At 44.7% G+C, this 27244-nt stretch overlaps 1 protein-coding gene and 1 long non-coding RNA gene across 2 annotated transcripts in view; one reads left to right on the top strand and one right to left on the bottom strand.

The window, feature by feature from the left end:
* RBM38 (RNA binding motif protein 38) overlaps positions 1-9937 on the top strand; it is a 30509-nt gene extending 20572 nt beyond the window's left edge. The window contains exon 4 of the mRNA XM_081917317.1: positions 8381-9937. Coding sequence (XP_081773443.1) covers positions 8381-8687 — 307 coding nt within the window. The 3' untranslated portion in view covers positions 8688-9937. The remainder of the gene's footprint in view (positions 1-8380) is intronic.
* The window catches only part of LOC309373290, a 252764-nt gene that overhangs the window by 59531 nt on the left and 165989 nt on the right, over positions 1-27244 (bottom strand). The gene's annotated exons all lie outside the window — the stretch shown is intronic.

Here is a 27244-nt window from a genome sequence, read left to right as displayed (position 1 = left end):
TTGAAAATCTAGGAAATTGCTAGCCAAAGGACTTTTTAAATAGCCATCGTTAGTTGGAAGAGCCTAGGGTCTTAAAAAGAGAGTACGCAGTTGCATTTTGGCCTCATTCAGCGGGGTCATTTTTAGGCGTGGGTTGAAGTGGCTGTAACATTAACCTCTCTCGACTTGACACAAAATGCAGTCTGCCTGCTTTTATATATCTGTCCTTTTGCCTCCCGTAGATCTGCATATAACCTTTTCTGTGTTTTGCCTTGTGTCTCGTTAATGTTGGTTGTGGCGTCGTGCCACGTAGCTAGGATAGCACCTCGATCCTGACCGCGATCCTTTCTCCGCCTGTCTTGGGCCCAAGGTACCAAGCGACACCCGACACAACTCTCTGCAAGAAACGTCAGTGGTTCTAATTTTAGGTTTGACCAAGTTCTCTTTGCTGTGTTTCCCGAGTGTTTGTGGTTTCAGCCAGTGATTAATCAGTAATGCCATGAAGCAGCTCATGAGTTGCCATTCACAGGGTGAATTTGATGTGTGATGACAGCTTGAGGATCACTTGATTGATATTTTTATAATCACGTTTCCGATGAAGTTTCCTTCTGGCATTAAGATAAAATTATTCGGGCCTTTTTTTGGATTCCCTTACAGTTTAAACGGAACAGCAAATGTTTTTTGACTTGGGTTGTTAAATCTTTATCCCTCTTTCTCTTCCCCCTTCTAAATAAATACAACAGTTTTTAAAATCTTCTTTCAGTTTTAGAAAAAGAAAAACTTTTATATGCAGAAATGCAGCCAGGAGATAACTTCATCCCATTGTACTTGGTGTGTGTTTCCTTTAGCTGACAATCAAAATTTAACCTACCTGATGTTTTATTACTATTAATGTGTTTAATAATATATCTGTTGCTGTTACTGCTGTTTTTCATCAATCTTTATTTTGTCTTTTGTCCTTTCAAGGTTTTCAGTAAACGAATCTTAGGACCAAATCATTTTTTTATTTTATTTACATTGTGAATTTCTAAGATGTTTTGCCAGAAGAAGGAAGGGATACTTTGTGGCATGGTTTTATTATAATAATTTGGATTATTATTATTATTAAAGAGACTGGATAAATAGTCTTAGAGAAGATTGGTTAACATTTATTGAATATATGGGAAATAATTGCACAAAGCTGCAAAAGCTGGCAGCATTCAGATAAATTCAACAGTGTAAATAAGTTTTGATGGATGCAGTAATGAAATATTGAATGGTATATTATATGTAAAATATGCAGGAATTTATGATAATTAAAATGAACCATGGAAAGAGAAGAAGGGAAGTCATATCCTAAGGATGTATAAATGAGTATTTGAAATTGTAAAACAGAAAATTTAATAAGAATTACATACAAAAAAAAGAGAGAGGGGATAGATATTCCCCCCAATCCCTTCCATCTGCAGCTACAGCACCTAATTTTTTAAAATTTTTCTTACATTTTAAGATTGGGGCGTTCTTAAGAGAGTTGGGGTGTGGTTTTTTCGGTGCTGGAAATTATTTAAATGCCTGTCAGATGATGACAGGCTATGATTAAATTCCACGTCAGGACATGGGTTAAAGTGGCCTCATGTTCTAAATAATAATAATAATAATAATAATAATAATAATAATAATAATAATAATAAATTATTTATACCCTGCCCATCTGGCTGAGTTTCCCCAGCCAACTCTGGGTGGCTTCCTACAGAATATTAAAATACAATAGTCTAAATAACGTAATGGTAAGTATCGGGAATGATACAGCTTGTGGAACACAGTATGTCTTGGTGGAAAAACAGTTACCCAGTTTAAGAAAGTGTTCGCTGTTTAATCCATATGTGTTTTTAATATGTATACAGTAGCAACACTACTTTTCAAAGAAATAAGCCTGCTTTCTTTGGTTTTTTTTTAATGTTTTTGGATACTGCATCTGTTGCAACAGGTCCCATCTAGGAAGTGGCGTTTCCCTGTCTGAGAGAAAAGGGGAAATGTTTCTTCCATGGTGGGGCCAGCTACCCAGGGCTTTTCTAAGAACCATTAAAAAAATAAATCACTCATATTTCTTTCCGAATCTGAGATCATCATTGGTACAGTAGTCCTCATCTGAGTGTCACTGCCAAGTCAGATCCTGTGGGTGCCTATGGGATGTGTTGCTAGTGTGTGAAAACAGTCCAGATCCAAGGATTCCCCAGGCATGCACCTCCCAATGGTGAGGAGACATCAGGTGCTATCCTGGCGCCTGCGCATCTTCACTTGGTCGCAAGTTGCCGATAGCCAGCTGCAAAATGCGCCTGGTGCCTGGCTAATTTTGAACGCTGCTTTCCAGAGAAGCGCACCTGCTGCTAATTTAGATAGGGTTGGGCAAAGACTTTAACATATGTCTCGCTTTCTAAAGGTTTTAATTTTGTTGATTAATGTATGTTGTGGTGCATTTTGTAGTGTACATAATACCTCCTTATGGTTGTGTATTGATGATGTTTAGCATGCTGTCCAGGGAACTTCGGTAGCAGAGCAGCATAGAAATTACATTAATACAAAACTTCTGCTGCCCAGTTTAATCAGGGACACCTTTTTTTAATGGACTGGAAACTCTTTTAGTAGATTAGACTAACCAGTGAATTGAACCAAATGTTCAACCCTGACTAAGTCATTGTGGAAGGCTTAGGCCATCAAAAATAAGACCATAAGCCATGGGTGTAGCCAGGATTTACGTTGGATTTAAGTATTTTTTATTGATTTACTTGATTTGAGGAGGGGGAGCTTCTCCCCAGGACTTTCATCAAACAGAGCACGTTTCCAACTCCAGCAAAACGTTTTTAGTGGCAATCTTCTTCTTTCTCTAAAGAAATTTTCAGGAAAAAGTTTCCTTCCTTGAAGGAGGAGTACAAATGGGAGCGCAAAGCAGTTAACTCGTGTCAGCAGATATTTTCTTTCTTTCTTTCATCCAGGGTCCCAGATAAGTTTATTTTCTGCCGAAACCAACACAAGTCTCAGCCTGTTAAGGAAATGGGGGAGTTTGTTTGCATGGCAACTTCAAGGAAATCTGAATAGGGTGTGAGAGAGGAAGGGGGAAAGAGTAAAGAGTGCAAGCGCCTTGTGTTTTTACAACAAACGCCTCATAATAATCGCTGCCAGAAAAAGAGAGGAGCCTTCGCTATTGTGGCAATACAGGTTTAAACATGGAGTCAGTGACAACAGGCTGGAATGTTAAACAAAACCTGAAAAGGCCTTTACTCTAATTATAGCTAGAAGCAACCGGCCAGTACCTTGGAGATGCAGTGATGAGGAGAGCCGTAATGAAATTGCCTCACAGGCATGGCTGAGGTGGACAGAGGACTCTGTTTTGACAATAACACTTGTTTTGTGGAAATCTTGACCAGAAGCTACAGCGTTGAGTTCTTTAAACAAATTTTATTAAATAAAGATATTGTATATCATTAAGCCCAACTTCAGCAGATCACTGGCTTCTTGTGAAAAGCCTTGACTAAGCAAAAGCTAGACATGCTCTGCAGTCTGAGTGGGAGTGCTCAAAGGATGATTGATTGATTGATTGATTGATTGATTATTGACTACGTCTGAAGGTGATGTGCAGTGTTGTTGTTTAGTCATTTCTGACTCTTTGTGACCCCATGGACCAGAGCACGCCAGGCACTCCTGTCTTCCACTGCCTCCCGCAGTTTGGTCAGACTCATGCTGGTAGCTTCAAGAACACTGTCCAACCATCTTGTCCTCTGTGTTCCCCTTCTCCTTGTGCCCTCCATCTTTCCCAACATCAGGGTCTTTTCCAGGGAGTCTTCTCTTCTCATGAGGTGGCCAAAGTATTGGAGCCTCAGCTTCACGATCTTTCCTTCCAGCGAGCACCCAGGGCTAATTTCCTTAAGAATGGATGCACACACACACACTTGGAACATAAATGAAATCAGTGCGATTTTTCTAGAAACAGAGGTGCCAGAACTTGCCATGAACACCTCCCTCATTCTCTTATAATGGCAGTGGCGCCAACCTGAAAGGTGCCGGAATTGAATGCCCTGGATGACACCATATAGAGCAGGCACTTATGGCAAAGGCCCATTTACCCAGCTGGGACAGCCTGCCAGAGCAAAAATGCCTCGTTGCTAAACTTTTTATGATAGACAGTATAATGAAATGTATCACAAAATGTATGTGGCAAAAAAGTGGACTGTAAATAAAAGAAGCTTCTTGTTCCTATTCTTGGTCTTTTAACCACAACTCCAGACATTTTTATGACACCCATCCGCACTGTGCTTGATTTTAAAAGAGCTGATATGCAGTAGAATTATTAAGGAAGAAAAATGGCACTTGGCATAGACCAGTTGGTTCCCAACATTTTTTGGCCCCACCTAAGCATCTCTAAAATCCTGATGCCCGCTTCCCGTGACATATAATTCTTATTATTCAAAAAGTGAACTCCTATTCACGTGGAGGAAGCCTAAATGGCCATTCACTGTTAATAACTCATTCTTGAATTGACCCCCTGTGGGGCGTGTGCCCCACGTTGGGAACCACGGGCATAGGAAGTGAGTACCTTCCCACAGACGTGGGCGATTGTGGCTCACACGTTGTGATACTTCAAATCTTACGTTGATACTTCAAGTGTCAGAACCTAGGTGCCAAATGGCTCCCAGAATCAAGGTTGCAGTTGCCAAAACAGAAAGTCTAGTTGCCATGTGGGGGCAAGATGGCTCTGAAGTCTTATTTTTCAAATGATGGACTGACTGTGATTTATTCTCAGTTAAACATCTGGCTAGTTCAGATGACTCATTTGCACTAGGTCAGGCACCCCCAAACTTGGCCCTCCAGATGTTTTGGGACTACAGCTCCCATCATCCCTGACCACTGGTCCTGTTAGCTAGGGATGGTGGGAGTTGTAGTCCCAAAACAGCTGGAGGGCCGAGTTTGGGGATGCCTGAGCTAGGTTAAGAACTTTGAGAACTTAATGGTGACTGCTCCTGCTCAGGCTGCACAGAAAAAGCATTTTGGTTCCAGATACTCATTCCAATGGTGCAAATAAAATATAATGGATAGACTTCTACAAGATGTGTTGCTAATGTGTGAAAACAGTCAAGATTCAAAAATCCCTTAGGTATATGCACCTGGTGGAGACATTAGGCACCATTCCAGCACCCAGGCGTCTTCACTTGGTCACAGGTGCATTTTGCACCTGGACCCTTGCGAATTTTGAATGCTGGGTATTCCCAGAATTCATATCCCCTCTCTGCCATGAATCTCACTGGGTGTCCTTGGGCCAGTCTTCAAGTTTTAGCTTAACCTACCTCATAGGGTTGTTGAGAGGTTACTGTAGAGAGGGGAAGACCCATCCCTGCCACCCTGAGCTTCTTGGAAGAAAGTTGGGATATAAGTACAAGAAATAAATAATTCGATGGTAACGGTTTATAAATGATAAACCGTGCAAATAAACACTTGGCAACTGCTTTGCATGCTTCTCTTGGACTTCTAGATAACCAGGAGACAATAGACAAGCATAGTGGCAGCTTCTAGAATATCTAGGTATTTCCCAATATCTTTAGAATTGTGCAAGCAGGAGTGTTTGGCTGGTTTTCTCGCCTGCTGGCTGGCTCCATCTCCATGTCCAACTCATCCCTTCACATGGCAGAAGGAAGGCAGGACCAGGACATCCCTGCTCGCCCTCAGGTGTTTCTAATAACATGGGGAGGTGGATTGAATGCCCAAAGATGGTCTATGAGAAGTAAGTGGCAGAGGAGCGACTTGTGTTAGTCCTCCTGGTGCTGCAGGTTGACCAAAAGGCAGTCGATTGCAGCATGGCGGCCGGTTTTGCTCGGCAGCTTACCAGTTGTTGCAGAACTTAGATGTTGTGACGTGTTCAGATGGCAAGCGCAGACCACAGAAGCTGATAAGATCTTAGCTTGCCTATCCAAAAACTATACACTGAGGACACCTGAAAAAAAGAAAAGGGATGGTGCATATTAGAAGTGAGAAACACAGGACTTTGGAGCAATTAAATGTGGTATGGAAATTAGGAATGCAGTAGGAACCTTAAGGAAGGGTGTGTGTGAAAATGTGTTGGCTTCTCAATTCAGCCAAGCGAGATGGTGTTAAATGTTCCATAGTGCTTTCCTTCCTTCCACAGATGATGTTGGGTTACAGCTCCCCTCAACCCTGACCTTTGGCTAAGCTGGCTGTGGATGATGGGAGTTGGAGGCCAACAGTACCTGAGGACTCAAGGCTGAATTGGAAGCCTAGCTTTAGAGGGAGGGGAGTGTTCATGCCTGTCCTCTCAAACTGCAGAATGCAGTCAATATGGCCGATATATTAGTAGTGAGTAGGCTATTCCTGTCTGCTTCCATGGAAGAGGAAGTACTTAGCTGCTGGAATAAACTTCAGCCATGTCGTTTGTCATCTCAGTAGGTGAGAATGCACCAAGTGAGCAGGAGTACTTTCTTCCTGGCTGTAAACTGTTCTGAGAGAGTTAAGTGCGAAGGTAGCCTAAGCCCACTCCCCACAACAGAGTGAATAACCTCTGCAGCTGAGGTGACCTCTGTCAGAAGTGCTAGGTGCCATTGGAGGTGGCTGTCGCTATTCATCACCATTTTGTGAACATCCAGGAGCCATCTAGCTGGCTGGTGGTTGAAATGCAGTGCAGGACTAGATGAATTATTGCATGCTATTGTGTGTACAGACTAATCATTAACTTTCTGAGTGTGGATCCTGATGTGGTCAAAACAGATCAAGATAGGAGGTGATCAACAGGCAACACAAACACACAAAATGCACTTTTAGAAAAACAAAACTCTACTCCCAAAACAGCCTGATGAGGATTGAGCATGCTCAGTGGGCACTGAAAGTTGACTGGCTGTTTTGGAGACGAGACAGAATGGTATGACGTTGTCTTGGAAGAAGCTGGTTGGAAGCCGAAACCAACCCATGGGCCTCTGTTGGGCTGTCTGCTGGTTTAAACCTTCCCAGTTTTTTTGCTTTGCTTTTTACCGTATTTTTCACTCTATAACACGCACCTGACCATATCACGCACATCGTTTTTAGAGGAGGAAAACAAGGGAAAAAACATTCTGAATGAAACAGTGGATGTATCATTTTTGTGCTTCATGCTGTGGCCACAGACATGTGATCTGATGGTGAATTTGGGGTGACCCAATGCAAAAATCCTGAGAATTCCTGTGGATCCATGCTTTGTAACCACATTTTTGCACCATTGCAGCCCCAGGCAACAGTGGGTGTGTGATTTTGGGGGGGCAGGCTGTAGCCATGGACATGCTATGTGATCTGATGGTGAATTTGGGGTGACCCAATGCAAAGATCCTGAGAATCCCTGTGGATCCATGCTTTGTAACCACATTTTTGCACCATTGCAGCCCCAGGCAACAGTGGGTGCGTGATTTTTTTGGTGCAGGCTGTAGCCATGGACATGCTATGTGATCTGATGGTGAATTTGGGGTGACCCAATGCAAAGATCCTGAGGATCCATGCTTTTTAACCACATTTTTGCACCATTGCAGCCCCAGGCAACAGTGGGTGCGTGATTTCGGGGGGGGGGCAGGCTGTAGCCATGGACATGCTATGTGATCTGATGGTGAATTTGGGGTGACCCAATGCAAAGATCCTGAGGATCCATGTGGATCTATGCTTTGTAACCACATTTTAAGTGGGGAGCGAAGGAAAAACAAAGAAGGGACATGAGAGGGGTGTGCAGAGAAGCAGCTGGCTAAGAATGCAGGAGAGGGATTTAACGGGAGGGAGGAAAGAAAGGCAAAAGTTTTCCCCCACCCAAGCCAGCCAGCCAGCCAGCCATCTCTCTCTCTCTCTCTCTCTCTCTCTCTCTCTCTCTCTCTCCCTCCCTCCCTCCCTCCCTCCCTCCCTCCCTCCCCCCCTCTCTCTCCCTCCCCCCCTTCTCTCCCTCTCCCCCAGCAGCACCGGAGCACAGAGACGACACTCTGCTTTCCCCTCTGCTTGCCTGGAGGGGAGGGGCTTTCCCTGCTCTTTGTTCCGTTTCAGCAAACACAGCAACGAAACAGAGGAGGGTGGGCAGTAAGACCCTGAGGCAGAATGCAGGAAAGCAGCCGCTTCCTCTTTTCAGGTTTCCCTTCTGCGTGAAGCGCGATTTGATTTTTGCCTGATTTTTCGGCTCCAGGGACCACACATTCGCTCTATAACACGCACAGACATTTCCCCTTCCTTTTTAGGAGGAAAAATCTGCGTGTTATAGAGGGAAAAATATGGTATTTCACTGGTCCTTCTCTCTATCTGCTTTCTCGTTTTCATAGCCCGGTGATGGTTTGGCTCTCCTGCTCCCAACTATTCGCTGCTCTCCTGTGTGAAGAAGAATCTTGACTGTGTCTTCTGTCTGTCTTTAACCTCACAGGCTCGCCCACCACTTCATTTACCCTCAAGCCATCGTCCAGCCCAGCGTGGTCATCCCGACCCCTGTACAGTCGATGACATCTCCCTACATAGACTACGCAACGGCGACCCAGGCCTACTCGCAATTCACCGCCACTGCTGCCTACGACCAGTATCCGTACGCTGCCTCTCCCGCTGCTGGCTACATGGGATATGGCTACACGGGAGCTGTCCAACCACCTCTCACCGCCTCCAATCCTGCAGTAGCCGCTTCCACCGCCTTCATGCAGTATCCAGCCACACAGCTGCAACCCGACCGTATGCAGTAGATGATGACGGCAGCATCACCTCCATCCTTTTGGAGAAGGACTATTTCTTTCTTCCCATGATGGAGTGGAAATATATATATTTTTTCTTTAGTGGGTGGGGATTGGGGTCGGAATCCGTGAGACGAAAGAGGAAAGCAGCTCAAAAATAAAATAAACCGGGCGTTTCTTAAAAGACTTTTTAGGAAGAATGCATATCAATACCTAAGCTATTTATAGTGTTACAGGCAAGCTTTGCAAAAGAAAAGGAACAGAGAAAAAAAAAGACATTCATAACAAATGAACTTTCGTAAGCGCTCTCTCTCTCTTTTAATGAAGACAAATAATTGTTGCAGAGGTGGACTGTAAGCGACTTAAAGAGGAAAACCGCAGGTCTGCGCACACTTAAATCAGTCTTCTTCCACCGGCCATCATTTTCTCACTCCCTGCTCCTGCTTTTATGCACTACTTAACTCCACTGAACTCTGCAGGCTGGCCATTTGCTCTTGCCACAGAAGGTACCCGGAGAATACAGCAATGAAAATAAAAAGCAACCTTTTTCTTTTTGGCTCATCTTAAAAACTTTGTAATATTCAAGATGCCTTACGGAGGAAAGAAAGAAAGAAAGAACCTATTTTAATATTTATTGTGATCTTTTTTTTTTATTATTATTATTCACGGGAGCTGTGAAGTGCAGGTGGAAGAATAGTAATATCTTGTTTAATTCTCAACTAAATTATTGTATGTAGGTGAAGAAAAAAACGTTCCTAAGTAACGCTAAATCACTTTCAACATGCAAGAAAAAAGGGAATATTGGCTCGAAGGACGTTGGAATATTCCTTTAGTCAACGCACTGTAATTTTCTCTCTTCTTCTTCTTCTTCTTCTTCTTGTAATTGTTACTCTTTTAAGATTATCTCAAAAGTTTTAGGTATATTTTTTAAAGCAAAAAAAAAGGAAGGAAAAAAAAGAATACTGAACATATTGTCTACTTTGATAGATCTTTTGTTTATAATGCTGCAAAGCCTAGAGAAATTTTACAGTATTTATATAAAAAGCTAAGCATGGGCCCGTGGGCCCGTCAGTGCTTAGGAGAATGTCAGGAATGGATCGGAGTTTTTAAAAGGTGTTTCACACTTGAACAAAGAAAGGGTTTAAAACGTGACATTTTTTATACCCAATGGTACAAACTGCTGATTTAAGCAAAGGACACAGTGTAAGTTAAGTGCATTTTTACAAAAGAAGAGCAATAAACTATTTTGATTTTTAAAACAACGTCGCATTATCTCTTGAAGCCTTATAGTAGATGGGGCTGTGGGCTGTGGCAAGGGCTGCTGTGGCCTGTTATTTGCAAGGGCCCTGGGAGAAGGAAAGCCACCAAGGGAATGCCAATCAGTGAAGTCCAAGCCATGGACTTGGTTAGCAGGTTACTGACAGAATACCGTGCACTCAGATTCAGTACAAACTTTGAATTAGTTACACCTAACTTGCAAGCTATTAGGGAAGCGGGTGGCGCTGTGGGTTAAATCACAGAGCCTAGGGCTTGCCGATCAGAAGGTCGGCAGTTCGAATCCCCGCCAGGGGGTGAGCTCCCTTTGCTCGGTCCCTACTCCTGCCAACCTAGCAGTTCAAAAGCACGTCAAAGTGCAAGTAGATAAATAGGTACCACTCCGGCGGGAAGGTAAACGGTGTTTCCGTGCGCTGCTCTGGTTCACCAGAAGCAACTTAGTCATGCTGGCCACATGACCCAGAAGCTGTACACCAGCTCCCTCGGCCAGTAAAGTGAGATTAGCGCCGCAACCCCAGAGTCGGTCACGACTGGACCTAATGGTCAGGGGTCCCTTTACCTTTAACTTGCAAGCTAAGAGGAATTTAAATAAATTATGTAACTTAGCTGGCAAGTGGGTTACATCTAGAAATCAACAGAAGTGGGAATGCAGTTTAATTAAGTAGTTGTCATTTGATACACGGTGTTGGGTTTGGAAGCATGGAACCATATCAGGTTCTTGGTATGAACTTCAGGAAAGGTTTGTTGTTGTTTTTTGCAAAATCTTGTTCTGATGGTATCTAGCCCCACTTCTGCTTAATAAAATGTATTCAGGGCTTGTTGGAGCTGTAATCTTTCCTAGGGCAGATGTGTTGCACAACTTTTGGCCATGCCCTAAAATAAAAACAACAGAGAGTCTTGTGGCACTTTTTAACAAGACGAACAAATGTATTACGGTATAAGCTTTCATGAACTGGAGCCCACTTTCTCAGATGTGAGAATGTAAAATAATGCATTAGATTTCTGTCGTAAACGAAACTGAAAATATAAGACGTCATACACTACAATTGGACGCTGAAGTAATGTTGCTGTATTATAGTAACCGCTGTGCCGTGCTATAATATAGTATCAGAATACTGGGACAAGGATTCATTTATCGACAGCTGCATGTTTAGCCTTACGTTTTAAATGGAAAAAGGCCAACACTACTCCTCTTTTGGATTAACTGGTTCCTGAAAATATGGGATACGGGCTGTAAACTTACCTTTCTGTCAACAGCTTTGAGGTTGTTGGGTTTTGTTTTTTTTTTAAAAAAAAACAATATAGTGAACTATAACTTTTTAATGCAAGAAATAAATAACCAATAATATTGTCAGAGTGAGAGGAGGAAGGTTACGAGGTAATCGATTCGTTGCGAGATGGAGATTATATATCCTGTGCTGGAATAATAAAAGTACAAAATGCAGCATGTAGGATACCCTCTCCTGGGAATATTATAAAAAAGCTAAGGTAGTTTAAGTTCATCACCATTTGCTAAAACAAGTATATGTATTCGCAGCATAATGCTTTTTGATAGTCATTATCTATTTTTTAAAAGAGGTCTACCATTGGCTATTAAGAATGTGAGAGCTGATGGAATTTCCAAGTGTCCAGTTGGCTAGAGGCCAAGGGATGTGGGTGAGCTTCTGTCGTTCATGGCCTGTTTAGTGGGCTTCCCGAGGCCATTCAGAAACAGGATGCTGGTTTACATGGACCTTTGATCCAGCTGGGTTCTTGCATCCATGAGTTACAGCTGGGCCAGATGGCTGTGCTCTTTCCAGGTTGGTGGAGTCCTCTTCTGTCTTTCAACCCTCACAGTTGTGTAATATTTGAGGATTATACTTGGATATGGGATGCGGGTGGCACTGTGGGTTAAACCACAGAGCCTAGGACTTGCCGATCAGAAGGTTGGCGGTTTGAATCCCCGTGACGGGATGAGCTCCCGTTGCTCGGTCCCTGCTCCTTCCAACCTAGCAGTTCGAAAGCACGTCAAAGTGCAAGTAGATAAATAGGTACCGCTCCTGCGGGAAGGTAAACTGCGTTTCCGTGCGCTGCTCTGGTTCACCAGAAACGGCTTAATCATGCTGGCTACATGACCCAGAAGCTGTATGCCGGCTCCCTCGGCCAATAAAGCGAGATGAGCGCCGCAACCCCAGAGTCAGCCACGACTGGACCTAATGGTCAGGGGTACCTTTACCTTTACTATACTTGGATATAAGAATTATGGGCAGAGGATAGTGTTTTTCTGAGGTCTATACTGCAAGTGACAAGCAGACATCTGGTTGCAACTTTCCCCGCATCTCCCTCGTAATGCGTAGTTGGGAGCAAACACGTGACGTGAAGACATTATATTAACATTTTCCTGTACCTTGTTCTACTTTGTTGGGTGTTTCTTGTAGACGTGGGGAAACACCAACCCAACGTCACCATGTTACACAGCCATCTTTTTCTTTAACTTCACATGACAGGGGCATCAAAGGTTGAAGGGGCCCTCACCTTCCACAAAGCATGTAGTTCTGCTGGAGGATGGCGTTTTAACCACCTTCATTTTGCAGTCTTTATCATTTCGCCTCTTTTCATTTTATCCACGACAGGCAAGCAACTGAACCAGAGCTATTTATTTCAAGCAACGGCTCATCACACAGGATTTCCACTAATCCATCATTCTCAATAGGCTTTTAATGACATGACTGGTTTCTTTTTGTCTGGTTAAATCCTTGCCTTCCCAAGCCAAGTCACACTGTTTCATCTGACCTAAAACTGGGCATGGGCTTTGCCCTGAGTACACACACATCACAGTGCCCAAATGCTGAGATAATGGCAAAATTGCTCTGCCTCGAAGGATGCATGATTGTGTCTCTTGTGGGACATTTGAAGTCCTAGGTCTGTTTCCTAATTTGCGAGAGGCGCCAGTGGGTTCACTTTGGTAGTTTCAGATTCTGGACTTTGTGTGGTGGGTGAGTGTTAAATCTCTTTACATCAGGCTTGGGGAACCTTTGGCCCTGCAGAGGTTGCTGAACTACAGCTCCCATCATCCTTGCTCATCAGTCATGGGAGCTGGGATGGATGGAAGTTGTAGTTCAGCAACATCTGGAAGGAGTTCACATCCTACAGCATTTCAAGAGGGGCTTGTTCCCCACAGCAGTGTAGCCCAAGGCGTCTCTCCCAGTCAGCCTACAGCCAACCTGCCCAAGATGGATCCCAGTCTTTTTTCTCTTCCTTTCTTCTACCCAGAAACCCTTGCTCAAAACTCTCTTTCCATGTCACCTCACACCCAGTTACCCTGGCAACCTTCCAACCCCCCCCCCCGTCTCTTCACATCCCAGGACAAGGGGGGAGGACAGTTCTCTTGTATTTCCAATGGCTCTTAATGGCCTTTTATCGTTTCTTAATGGCCCTAGCTTGGCCAGGTCATTTCTCCACAGCTTCTATTTCTCCCTTCACATCCCACATAATCAAAATCCTACCATTTATTACTTTCTAGGGCTTAGAGGGTCCCCCCCCCCAATCTAGAACAGTATTAATAGAAAAGTGTCTGTATACTTAACCCCATCTTTTTTTAAAAAAAGTATTTTGATTGCTTCGTTGGCCTTCGGTGAGTTTCACTACCCTAGAGTAGTCAAGGGGAACGTTTCTCAATGTGCTTTGCCCGGGACCTCTTGATGGATGGAATTGTCAAGAGCTCATTCACGACAAACGGGTAAGCTGGCGTTAGAATGAAAGGAATGAGGCAGTGCGAATGCTTATCGGGCAATAAAAGGGCATCCTGAGTAGAAGCAGGCCCAGCAATCTGAAGGCTGCCTCGCCTTGGCAAGAGAGAGCAGCTTGTGTCACTCAGAAGCAGTTTGTCAGCGTTGCTCCAAGTCACTTCTTTCCAACAGCTGCATCTCCAACACTGCCTTAAGATGGCAAACTCTTGGTAGGCTTCCCACGATGGAGCCTTTAAAGTAGGTGCTTGGATCAGTCAATCTCTCTTCCTTCATCAAGATGCTCCAGTCTGGAGCACAAACAAAAAATGAGTGAAGCTAGCAAAAGGTTGGCCTGTGGACTGCTGGTCCTGCTATCTTTCTGGATAACCCATTCCTTCCAGATGCTGTTGGATTCCAGCTTGTATCGTTGCCATTGCCATTTTATTTATAAGCCACGTTGTCCACAAACAATGCGCTTAAGTATCTAAACCCAGCTACGAAAATAGCACCACAATGCCATATAATATGACAGCAACATAATACTGAAAAAGTAATAATCAGCTATCTCTTTGAATATACTGTATAAACATTCACGCATAAAAATACTCAAATATTGCTATTTCATAAAACACACCAAAATAGTTTTTGTTGGTATCTCTCTGTCTCGGGCGACATGTCTTTTTCCAGCCCATTCTCAAAGTCCCATATTCTAATTGTCTACAGAAGCATTTCCTTTTGTCTGTCCTTAACCTACCGTCAATCAGTTATGTGAATCCACTGCCACCCTGTACCAATGTCAAGTATTACAAGAGAGAGAAATGCTTTTCTGTCCAACCCGCTAATTCTTGGAAACTCAGTTATGCAGCCCACTTTTTAAAAAACCAAAATGACTAAAGAAAAGCTCAGTTCTTTAACCTTTCTTGATAGGGAAGGTGTTCCAATCAAGGCTCAAACATGGAATATCAATATATCCTCTCTTTTCCACCAACAGCATTTGGATTCAAAGAATCAGTCTGGGGAAGATTGCCTCTCCTGTTCAACACTTGTTTTCTAATGTATTCTGTGTCTGAGGTCAGAGAGGTTATCCAGTGACATAGTTTGCTGCCACCGAACGAGTCATTAAAACATTTGCTATGGCTGATAAGGGGATGAGGGGAAGGGACACGGTGCCCTCAACGGAGTTTATCTAGCTCAAACACTTGAAGTGGCTTCAGTATTTCCTGCCGGACAGAGAGTTTGTGTATGCTTTTTTTAAAAAGTAAGTCAGTCAGGCATTTCTGAAGAAAGTTAGAGCATAAAAGTGGGAGGCAGTGCTAATGTTTCAGCCCTCAGCAGGCAGCTCCTTTGCTAAGGACATTTAATCACTTGATCACTGCTGATAAGCAACCATAGGATGGAATGTCGATATTCCCATCTGGGATTTGAGTATATTTTTCCTTCGCTCCCCCTTTTATATTTGCAACAGGTGTATGAAATTTGCTAGGTTAAGTTAATATACCCTATTTTTTGCTCTATAAAACTCACTTTTTCCCTCCTAAAAAGTAAGGGGAAATGTGTGTGCGTCTTATGGAGCGAATGCAGGCTGCGCAGCTATCCCAGAAGCCAGAACAGCAAGAGGGATTGCTGATTTCACTGTGCAGCGATCCCTCTTGCTGTTCTGGCTTCTGAGATTCAGAATATTTTTTTTCTTGTTTTCCTCCTCCAAAAACTAGGTGCGTCTTGTGATCTGGTGCGTCTTATAGAGCGAAAAATACGGTATGTACATAAGCACCAGTTCTTGTCAAATAGATTGCAGGCCCAATCCACACACAGTGTAACAGACCCAGGAAATCCTGTTGGCTTCCCTGGCTCTCTACACCTTTAATAGCCACATGTGGCAAGAAAAACAATTCATTGATTGTATTATGCATTTTGCTGTTTTATGTAATTATCATATTTATGTATCTAAGCCTATATCAGATTTAATAAAGCTTGTTTAAAAGGGGGTGGGGAGAAGTGAGGGTAGGGTTATAGTCCAAAACTCTTTTGAACTTATTTCTAGAATCATAGAATCATAGAGTTGGAAGAGACCACAAGGGCCATCGAGTCCAACCCCCTGCCAAGCAGGAAACACCATCAGAGCACTCCTGACATGTGGTTGTCAAGTCTCTGCTTAAAGACCTCCAAAGAAGGAGACTCCACCACACTCCTTGGCAGCAAATTCCACTGTCGAACAGCTCTTACTGTCAGGAAGTTCTTCCTAATGTTTAGGTGGAATCTTCTTTCTTGTAGTTTGGATCCATTGCTCCGTGTCTGCTTCTCTGGAGCAGGAGAAAACAACCTTTCTCCCTCCTCTATGTGACATCCTTTTATATATTTGAACATGGCTATCATATCACCCCTTAACCTCCTCTTCTCCAGGCTAAACATGCCCAGCTCCCTTAGCCGTTCTTCATGAGGCATCGTTTCCAGGCCTATGACCATTTTGGTTGCCCTCCTCTGGACACGTTCCAGTTTGTCAGTGTCCTTCTTGAACTGTGGTGCCCAGAACTGGACACAGTACTCCAGGTGAGGTCTGACCAGAGCAGAATACAGTGGCACTATTACTTCCCTTGATCATATCTGAGAACTAACCCTGAAGTGCAGCCAACAATCTATATAAACGATTGAGAGACTTCATGGCAATGGAAGATGACAAGGCCTTTTCTATTTGCATCCTCTGCTATGGCTCTTGTAATCTAATTTCCCCACCCAATTACCAACAACCCCATGTACTTCCAATAGGCTTGATTGAAATAGACATTAATTCTTTTCTGCTGCAGAGGTAAGTTGTCTTGATAGTTTCCTGTGGTGTTGATTCCATGCTCATTCCTTATAACTTCCCAGAACTGAAAGAGGAAAATGTAAAATAGACAATAGTAGTAGCTTGTCAATACTAATACTGATGGGGCCTCCTGTATTTCAGCAGGGAGGTCACTTCACAGCCCTGAGGCCAACAGTGGAAAAGCCCACCTCAAAGTTACCACAAGCCAATAATCACCAGTCATGTGCTAATGCACAGTTTGTTGTGGTACATGAGCTAGTTTGGGGACTCAGCTACATTAGTCAAAGAACAGAGTTATAAGTTATGAGTTATAAATATGCAACACTGGACGGCACTGGAGAGCATTAAAAATTATTTGCAAGTTTTCTTTTGTTATAACGATTTAATTTCTGATTTATTTATAGTGGTTTCCCCCCTGTGTGTAGATCCACCCTGGAACAGGGTTATCCAATGTATTCTGCAGATATTATTTGACTACAGCTCCCATGGGTGGCATCCATCTCTCCTGGGAGACAATGGAAGAGTGCACCTCCGAGGTTGAAGTCAAACTGTTGGGGAGTTACAGCGCCTGCTGTGGCTGTAGAGACCAATATGGGAGAGACCTGTTTCATTGCCACTGGAGCAGATGAAGGTGTCTAGTTTTGCTGCTACAGGTGCGCCATGGTGTTTCTTCTGTCTGCGCTCCTCCTAGCAGCCATTCCTCCTCTGGTCATTGCTGTGGATACACAACCTGACTGTCTCCAGGCTCTGCGGTTATCTGCGAGGGATTCCCACATGGCAGGCTTGATGTTGCCAGCCTTTGTGTCTCATTTGCAGACATCTTTGTGACACAGTGTTGGTCTGCCAATTGGCCGGAGGCCTGAAGCCACATCCCCATAGAGCACGTCCTTGGGGGTCCTGCCATCTTCCATTCTGTGGAGATGACGAAGCCAGCATAGAAGTTGCTGAGTCAGGAGTGTGAACATGTGGCAAATGTGGGCTTGGGAAAGCGCATCTTTGCTTGAGACTCTGTCCTGCCATGTGGCGCCCAAAACCTTCCTGACACAGCTCCCATAATCCCTGGCTAACAATTGCTGAGGCTGATGAGAGTTGTAGCAACATCCTAGGCCGCCATTTTAGCTGTCACTGGGTTAGAGCCAGTGTAGTGTAGTGGTTAAGAGCAGTAGTCTCGTAATCTGGGGAACCAGGTTCGCGTCTCCGCTCCTCCACATGCAGCTGCTGGGTGACCTTGGGCCAGTCACACTTCTCTGAAGTCTCTCAGCCCCACTCACCTCACAGATTGTTTGTTGTGGGGGAGGAAAGGAGAATGTTAGGTGCTTTGAGACTCCTTCGGGTAGTGATAAAGCGGGATATCAAACCCAAACTCTTCTTCTTCTTCTTCTTCTTCTTCTTCTTCTTCTTCTTCTTCTTCTTCGAGCGTGTAAACAAGGAAGATCAGGGTTCAAATCCCTGCAAGGCCACAAAGCTTACTGGATGACCTTGAGCCAGCCACTCTCTTACAGAAGAATCTACCTCTTAGGGCTGTTCTGAGGATAAATTGGCGGCAGCGGGAGGTGGGGGGAGGGAATGAGACATTGTATTTCTCTCTGGGCAATTTTTGAGGCAGGGGGAGATACTAATCCAATAGGCAGATTCTCGTACATACTTTCTCTTTGGTTTGAAAAGCTTATACTAACATTCATTGCATTAGTAAACAGAAAATGCTAGCAAAGTCATCGCTCTGTCTCTCTCTCTCTTTGTGTCCTGCACAATTCTGCCAGCCAAGTGATTTGCTTGCTGCAAAGCTCCCACTACTGCATTAAAAAAAGAAAAAACTCAACCCTAGCTACTGAAATAGTTTGAATAACAAAATCAACTGATGCCCAAATGACTGTCTCGTTGTGAAGGAAGGGGGAGGAATCGCGTGTGCACAACCAGATCATTTTCCTGGAAAAGTTTCTGTTCCCTGAGATAGAATGCTTTCTGCTGTTATCTCACCACTCAATGCTCAGCTGGATGTATTGAGCTGCGCCTGATCAAATGCTGCAATAAGAGTAGATGGCTCCCTTTGTTTAATAAATTAAGGGAATAAAACCCACAAATGTGAGCATTGGTTGCAATGAAATAATTTTTTAAGGATCCTTTTTATAAAGTATGTATGTATAAAATTATCATTTTATCATTCAAGTACAGGGGTCCTTTTTAAAAACAGTAATGATTATGAGAAAGCAAATTTCTGTACCACGTTTCCACTAGAATAAATGCCATTTTCAAGGTAGTCTCCTATCGATAACTTTAAAAAATTCAGTATAGCATTTACAAGCAATGAACCAATCCTATATGCACTTAGAAGATTCATATTTCAGTTTCCTATAGTCCACAAGCCATGATATTGTTCATATTCTATGGCATCTTTAGCATTTCTGATAGCATTTATTTTCTGCTATTGGAAATTGGCATGCGTATAAATTTATTTCTGACTCTGTCTATGCAGAAATCAGGTCTGTCAGAGTATATATATTATAAGAAAGAGACCTCAAGCAAAAAGTTGGGATGCCAAAAATGCACCATGTCACAGTGGGCTCTTCTGAGTGTTCAGATTCACCACTTGTTGCTATTGGGACTTTAATACGATGATAAAGATCTGCCCTTTCTCCATTAATCCAGATGTGGCACCTCTGTTGCGGCAGAGCTGCTTGCACTGGCATCCTGGTAAGGCGGTTCATTTTTGCTTATTGAGAGGGGCAAGGTAGCAGGGAAGTCAGCACAGGAGAGACACGCCAGTGGCACCGATCGGGTACTGCTCCTGGTGCGTTTGCACCATGCCCACCTCCCTGGCACCCAGTCCCCCCTCCTTCCCAGTTAGCTAGGGAGCAAACTTCTGCATTAATCTGCAGCAGCCATGACATCAGCCTATAGGAAAAGGGAGAGAAGTGGGACCGTAGGGCATCTCCACCCACTCAGCAGAAGGAGCCGCAACATTTGCCTCCTTGAAATATTTGAAATATTTGCATTCCAGCTGGTCATTACAAGACCTCTGAAAGTTTTAAAGTGCTCAAGTTTGCTTTTCCCCCTCCTTCCTCCGGATCCCTTTTCCTTTTGTGCTCTGTCTTTTAGATTGTAAACCTGAGAACAAGAAGCGTCTTAGCACTGATATTCCCACCCCCACCCCCCAGCCTTTTGGTTGACTGAATAGTGGGATAAGAATTCTTTCAATAGACAAAATAAGAAATAAAATCATCTAAACTGGCTTAGTGCAACCAGCAATAGAAAACGAGAAAGGGGCCATTTCTTCAGAGAGCAAAATAGAGGCAGTGGGGGGGGGGGAATCGACACTGGCCTTAAAAAGATCACAGCTGCTTTGTTTACATGCTCCTCTGTCGCTTTTAGTGAACGGAGGATGCCAGACTGCAGCTCTCAAGTTGCCAGAATGATAAGAAGCAGTTTCCTAATCTCAGAAGCCAGGAGCTGACAGGGTGGCAGTGATAATAAGCATGCGCTCTGGTGCTACGTAGGGCTAGAACACAGGGTAATATTTCCCAAACTTTTGATATACTCCTTTTTCCAAATTAAAACTGGAGGTCCACTGCAATTTTTGTCTTTGTCTTTTTTCTTTTTTTCCTAAAGAGCCAGTGTGGTGTAGTGGTTAAGAGCGGTAGTCTCGTAATCTGGGGAACCGGGTTCGCTTCCCCGCTCCTCCACATGCAGCTGCTGGGTGACCTTGGGCTAGTCACACTTCTCTGAAGTCTCTCAGCCTCACTCACCTCACAGGGTGTTTGTTATGGGGCAGGAAGGGAAAAGGAGAATGTTAGCCGCTTTGAGACTCCTTCGGGTAGTGATGAAGCAGGATATCAAATCCAAACTCTTCTTCTAAAGTGATTTGTGTTTTGTCCTGGCCACCGCCAAAACCTAGCAACTTCTTTGCAACTAAAGAATTGCCCTGCGCTCAGTTTCCCTGCCCTTTGCTCAGTCAAGCCAGGGTTCTATGGGGCTGGGGATGTTTTGGGGGTCCATGTCAGATGTAGCATCAGGGAATCCAAGGCCCAAGCTGCAGGTGCTACAGGTGATGTATGATAGGATCGTCTTCTTTAACTCATTAAAAGCAACTGTGCATTTGTGTGTACTTCTGCCCTGTACTTATTTTTACCTGCTAGGATCACCCTCCGGCTGCCTTTCGCCCAAGATGAAAATGTGCCATTGTGTATTGTGTCAAATACAATACAAAAGGCTTACGCCATCCTCCAGGCTTGTAGCCTAACCAGGAAATTCCTGGAACACCTACTTATACTCTGCATAGAAAGAGCTTTGATTTCTCTGATTCTAGCTGAAATGAATGGTTCCTCTCCTTTTGCCACCTCACAGGAATCTGTATGTCCCAGTTCTATTATCTGAATGCAGCAGAGCAAGCGCTGCTCTTGCATGAACCTCAACAGGTTAGGTGCAGGAATAGCAGCTGATGGTTTCTTCCACCTGTCTCCACCCGTGGAGGAAAAGGCAGACGGCGTGTTGACCGCTCAGTTGTATGACGTCTGCTTTGCATGCAGAAGGTCACAGGTTCTACCTCCAGGTAAGGATGAGACAGAACCCTGTGCATTCCCTCCCCCAGTGGTGTCACAACAGGGGGGGCGGTATGCCCCGGGTTCCATGTCTGCGAGGGTGACAAGAAGTAACCCCGCGGGGGCTTGCGGTGGCACGAGCAGCTATACGCTGTACGTAGCAATGCCGCACATGCACTGTATAGTGGTTTGCTGCCAGTGCTGCTCCAGCACCATAAAGATGGTGCTGGGATCCCTCCGTCACCGCTATAGCCGGCGGTAAACTGCTATACAGCGTATGTGCGGCGTTGCTACGTACGGTGCATGCACTGTACATAGCGATGACACACATGCGCCCTACGTCGTGTCACTCGTCCTGGGTGTCATGACTCTTTCCTTTGCCCCTGCCCTGCCCTCCCAAAAAGGATATGCATGCTTTAAAGAGGGCGAAAGTGGACATGTTTGCATAGAATGTACGCGTGCTATTTTAAATGTAAAGGTGCAAATTTAGAAAGAATTGCTGTGATCTAAATAGAAATACGGGACATGGGTGGCGCTGTGGGTTAAAGCCTCAGCGCCTAGGACTTGCCGATTGAAAGGTCGGCGGTTCGAATCCCCGTGACGGGGTGCGCTCCCGTTGCTCGGTCCCAGCGCCTGCCAACCTAGCAGTTCGAAAGCACCCTCGGGTGCAAGTAGATAAATAGGGACCGCTTACTAGCGGGAAGGTAAACGGCGTTCCTTGTGCTGTGCTGGCTCGCCAGATGCAGCTTCTCACGCTGGCCACGTGACCCGGAAGTGTCTCCGGACAGCGCTGGCCCCCAGCCTATAGAGTGAGATGAGCGCACAACCCTAGAGTCTGTCAAGACTGGCCCGTGCGGGCAGGGGTACCTTTACCTTTACCTTTTTAAATAGAAATACATCTCACCCTAGTGGGGAAGACTGTGAGCAGGTGAGTTGTGTGCTTGCTCAGTCCAGACATAGGAACCAACTCCTAGGGGGCCAATGTCCCTTTGTCCGCCACCAATGGAAGGTTTTAGGGGTGCATTTGAATCTATTATTATTATTATTACAATTTATATACTGCTCTATACCCAGAGGTTTCAGGGCAATTCACAAAATGAAATCAAAATATAAAACCACAAAATACATAATCAAAATAAAAACAACAACCCAATAACCCCCACCCCCCAAAAGAAAACACCGGGATCAAATTAGGGATGTCCCTGAAAAATAGAGACACTTAGAAGGTCTCTGCTCCTGTTCTGTGGAACACAATGCCCATTGAGATACAACACATGGCGACTACTGTACCTGCACTTTGAAGACATGTTCCAGGTGGATAAATAGGTCTCTGACCTGGGAGTCTGCTTGATATTGCATTTAAATTTATCCACCACTGTTTTCTGAGCTGCTTTTAACTGTTTCTTAGCTGTTTTTATTTTATTTCGCACAACACCTTGAAGCATGTGTGCGGAAGGTGGAAAACAAATAATAAATATTTTGCCTCGTTTCCTATTGTGAAGCTTCTGGGTTTTTCAAAAGCTCTCTGGTTTAAGATTCCCTGGCCACCTCACCACCAAGTCCTTGGCTCAGGAAAAAAGACCTGCAAGAGCCTTTGCCTCTCTCCTTGCCCACTGGCTGAAGGTGGCTGTCCATGTCTTATGTGCGTCTTGTAATCAAGTTTGCAGGGCGGGGCTTACCTGACTCCCGCCTCATATTTTATTCATGTTGGCACCCCTGTGTGCAGGTGCTAACCATTGTGCACCCTTAAAGCACCTTTTCTCTCTCTTAGGGTTCTTGAACTGGACTTGGACTGAAATTCACATCAAGGTCTTTCCTTCAAAGAGAAGACTACTCTCTGAAAGCCCTCCCAATAGAGAACTGTTCTCTCCAAAGTAGGACACAAGGCTGCAGTGATCTAAACCCCTGGAGAGCTTCTGTCAACATAGACAACCCTGAGCTAGGTGCATCCATAGACCAATTTAGTAAAAGACAGCTTCGCATGTTCGCTTCCAAAAAAGGCCTGGCAACTTATAGTGGTTGTGCATTTGTGAATAGCAACTTGCTATCTGCCAGAGATAAAAAGGCAATAGCCATGGTGCAATCTTAATGGCACTTTCCCCCATTACTTCTCAAGGGGGGTTGATAAAATGGATGTGTAGCAGGGCTTGTTTGCAACCCTAGTGAGATAAGTCTAAGAATAGCACCTTGGTCCTTAAAATTTTTCCAGGCTACTAAAGATGGCAACAATTCCCTGGGCAAGGGAGAGACTACGAAGCAGACCTTAGCTGTCAAGGAAGGGTGTCTTGACTCTGAGAAGAATGTTGCCTTCGTTTACACTGACCTTTCCTGGCATCTCAAATTACCGATGGATAAAAGTTTGGCACGTTTTAATGGGACACATTTCAGTCCATCGCCAGCCAGTGTTGAATCAAATAGGGCAACAAATGTAGGCCATCATGGTGCTTGTTGAATCTTCCTTCTTCCTTTAAGTGCTCAAAGCAAATACAGGTTTGAAACTCCTTCCAGTTCTGGGACCTATTCTAGGAAAATTCCCAGTGTACAAATTTGTGCAGCACCTCAGAAACTCTTCTCAGTACCAAGTGGCTGACAACACTTACCTAACTAAGACTAAGTCAACTCTGTGGGCCTTGCTTCTGAGCAGACACATTCTCAGTTGCATGCAGTACCTATTGTGTTGGTAAGGTAAAAAAGGTAAAGATACCATTGACCATTAGGTCCACTCGCGGACGGCTCTGGGGTTGCAGCGCTCATCTTGCTCTATAGGCTGAGGGAGGCGGCGTTTGTCCACCGACAGCTTCTAGGTCATGTGGCCAGCATGACTAAGCTGCTTCTGGTGAACCAGAGCAGCGCACGGAAGTGCCGTTTACCTTCCCGCCAGGGCGGTACCTATTTATCTACTTGCACTAGTGTGCTTTCGAACTGCTAGGTGGGCAGGAGCAGGGACCGAACAACAGGACCTCACCCTGTCATGGGGATTCAAACCACAGACCTTCCGATTGGCAAGCCCTAGGCTCAGTGGTTTAGACCACAGCACCACCCACGTCCTGTTGGTAAGGTAGGGTTGCCATATTTCAAAAAGTGAAAATCCAGACACATAAGTTTTGAGCTTTCCTGCAAAATCACAGAGAGAGAGAGAGAGAGAGAGAGAGAGAGAGAGAGAGAGAGAGAGAGAGAGAGAGAGTTTTTGAGCTATTTTTAATGAAATCCACCAAAATCTACACTTCCGACATGGGCTGACGTACGTCCGGATCTTCCCGGACATTTCATTGATTTCCGCCCAGATGCTGCTTACGAGGGCTGAATACTGGCTATGTCTGATGGGGAATCTTTTAAAAATGGAGAGCCATGACCCTTTGAGGGAAAGTACAGCAGGGCGTACAGCTTAACACCTTCCTAGCTCACACCATCTTTTCACTATGCTGCCGCTAACTGCCATTTAAATTTTGCTGAGAGGTAGCATGATTCTAGGGCATTGTGGGAAATAAAAATGGCAGCTACATCCAGCCACCCAGTGCTGCTTGGAACACTGTTGCTTCTACTTCTGCTGCCTACTGCCACCTGCCATTGTCTCCAGGTAAGCCCGTCCACGAGTCCCTGGCAGAGGAAGGGGCTTGCAAAGGCGCCCCTCAAATTTGGAGAGGACCTGGTAAGGTGTTGGTCCTGGGAAAGGGGCAGTGGCGGGTGGGGAGAATGCCATTTGGTTTCCACTCCTGGCAGCAACGTATCTTTGTATCTCTTTTATTCTCCCAAATATTGGAGTTTATGCAACGTAGCAAGCTTCTAAATATCCAGGTGAGATCACTGGTCCATCTAGCACAGCACTGTCTATACCAGTGGTTCCCAAACTGCTTCACAAAGAGATTGGAAAGAAAAATAAATACAGTGGTACCTCGGGTTAAGTACTTAATTCGTTCTGGAGGTCTGTACTTAACCTGAAACTGTTCTTAACCTGAAGCACGACTTTAGCTAATGGGGCCTGCTGCTGCTGCTGCGCCGCTGGAGCATGATTTCTGTTCTCAACCTGAAACAAAGTTCTTAACCTGAGGTACTATTTCTGGGTTAGTGGAGTCTGTAACCTGAAGTGTATGTAACCTGAAGCGTATGTAACCTGAGGTACCACTGTACATGCCTTTGGCATAAGGGCAATGGTAGTTCTTCACGACCAATTTCTCTCCTGAAAAGTGCTCTGTGACTCAAAAAAATTAGGACCCGCTGGTCTACACTGACTAACAGTGGCTTTCCAAGGTTTCAGGTAAAGGACATCCCCATGCCATACCTGGGGATGGTGGGGATTTGAACCCAGGACCTTCTGCATGCAAAGCAGATTCTCTACTCCTGAGCTACAGTTCCTGGTGGACTTGCCCCCAAGGAAGTGTGCTTAGGATTTTGCATCCTTAACTCACCAGGTCTCCAGACTAATGTCTGCAGAAGACTGTTTTGGTCCCAGCAGTCCAAGGTCTACCAGAGCTGGCACCTGCAAAAAGGAAACTAGGACTCTGGGCTACTGCCTAATGCCATTTGGCTACTTTCACAGGAGCAGAACAAAAGCATTTGGCAAAGAGAGCAAGAGGGTGCAGTGAGGGAAGCGAAAACAAAGACTGAAAGAAGCGGCGTTCAAAGAAAATAAAAGAAAAATGTTTTTACAAAAGGCAAAAACCGCTCCTGCTTTCCTCTGTTTTATGTATGCCCATATTGACACTCTCTTAGCAACCGTGTTTTCCGTTTGCTAGGGTGAATTGTGCAAGATTTGTCCCGTCACATCAGTTAAGCAGCAGATGCTGGATGCCAACTGAGAAGAATGCAGAAGGAAAGAATCCAGCCTCTCTTCTCTGAAAGGCCACAGCCAGCTTGCTTGTAGGCAGGCAACACAATTTTTAACCTTTCTGTTGCCAGTGAAGTTGAAGCAGTCAATTTGTCTCACAGCCAATTTTGCTTTCAGACAGCTGAAGTTCATAACTAGGGCCTTGTTTTTCTGTGCGCACTTAACTGTGGGGTACGCTTGCAGTGTTTTAGGTGTGCACCTAAAAATGTAAAGCATGAATAAAAATAATGGATAATAATTATAAATGTGTAGCGCTTTCAAGTTGTTCAAAGTGCTTCACACACATTATCTAGTTGTAATCCCATAAGGCGGGTGTGGGGAGGAATCACTGACCACTGGCCAGGCCACCTGGATTTGATGGAGTCCAACAACATCAGGAGGTAAGTCAGTATACTTACCTGCTATACTGCAGATGGAACTGAGTGACAGTGCCTTGCTTAGGACTACCTCCTAGTGCAGGCATGGTCAAACTCGGCCCTCCAGATGTTTTGGGACTACAACTCCCATCATACTTAGCTAACAGGACCAGTGGTCATGTATGATGGAAATTGTAGTCCCAAAACATCTAGAGGGCCGAGTTTGGGGATGACTGACCTAGTGTATTCATGGCAAAGAGAGAGAGATGAACTGGGGACTTTCTGATTTGCAGTTCAGTATCCTAGATGCTATGCTGCACCAACTCTCCAAATGTTCAGCCCTGGACATTGAGGTCCTGCTCCAAGGGTCTTCTGATGGTTCCCTCACTGCGAGAAGTGAAGTTATGAAGAACCAGGCAGAAGGCCTTCTCGGTAGTGGTGCCCTCCCTGTAGAGCACCCTCCCATCAGATGTCTATCTCATTGACATCTGATGGGAGGGTGTTGTACAGGGAGGGTGCCACTACCGAGAAGGCCCTCTGCCTGGTTCCCCGTAACTACACAGCTTTTAGAAGACATCTGAAGGCAGCCCTGTATTGGAAAGTTTTTAATGTTTGACATCTTGTTATGCTTTTATATGTGCTGGAAGCCTCCCAGAGTGGCTGGGGAATCCCAGACAGATGGGTGGGGGTATAAATAAAAACATTACTATTACTATTACTATTATTATTGGGACCAGTGTATCTGCAGACACATACATGAACTTCCCAGGAGTGCCTTTAGCTCTTTGTTGAGGGTGCAATTTAAGTAGCAAAGCCAGGTTCTCCTCTATTTCAGGAGTAGGGAGCCTGTGGCATGCCATAGATTGCTGGACTCCAGCTTGCATCAGCCCCAGGTAGCATGGCCAACAGTGAGGGAAGATGGGAGTTGTAGTTCAACAACATCTGGAAGGCCACAAGTTCTCCGCACATGATCAAGGGCCGAAGGTTCTTCACTCCCACACAATGTATGAAATGGCCATATCTTCCCACATCTCAAAGATCTGGGATGGATTTGCTGAGCTTTGCCAA

The sequence above is a fragment of the Podarcis melisellensis genome (genome assembly GCF_964234715.1).
Source record: "Podarcis melisellensis genome assembly, chromosome: 6".
NCBI lineage: Eukaryota > Metazoa > Chordata > Lepidosauria > Squamata > Lacertidae > Podarcis > Podarcis melisellensis.
Note: the sequence above shows the minus strand (reverse complement) of the source record. Positions and strands in the feature narration are given on the sequence as shown.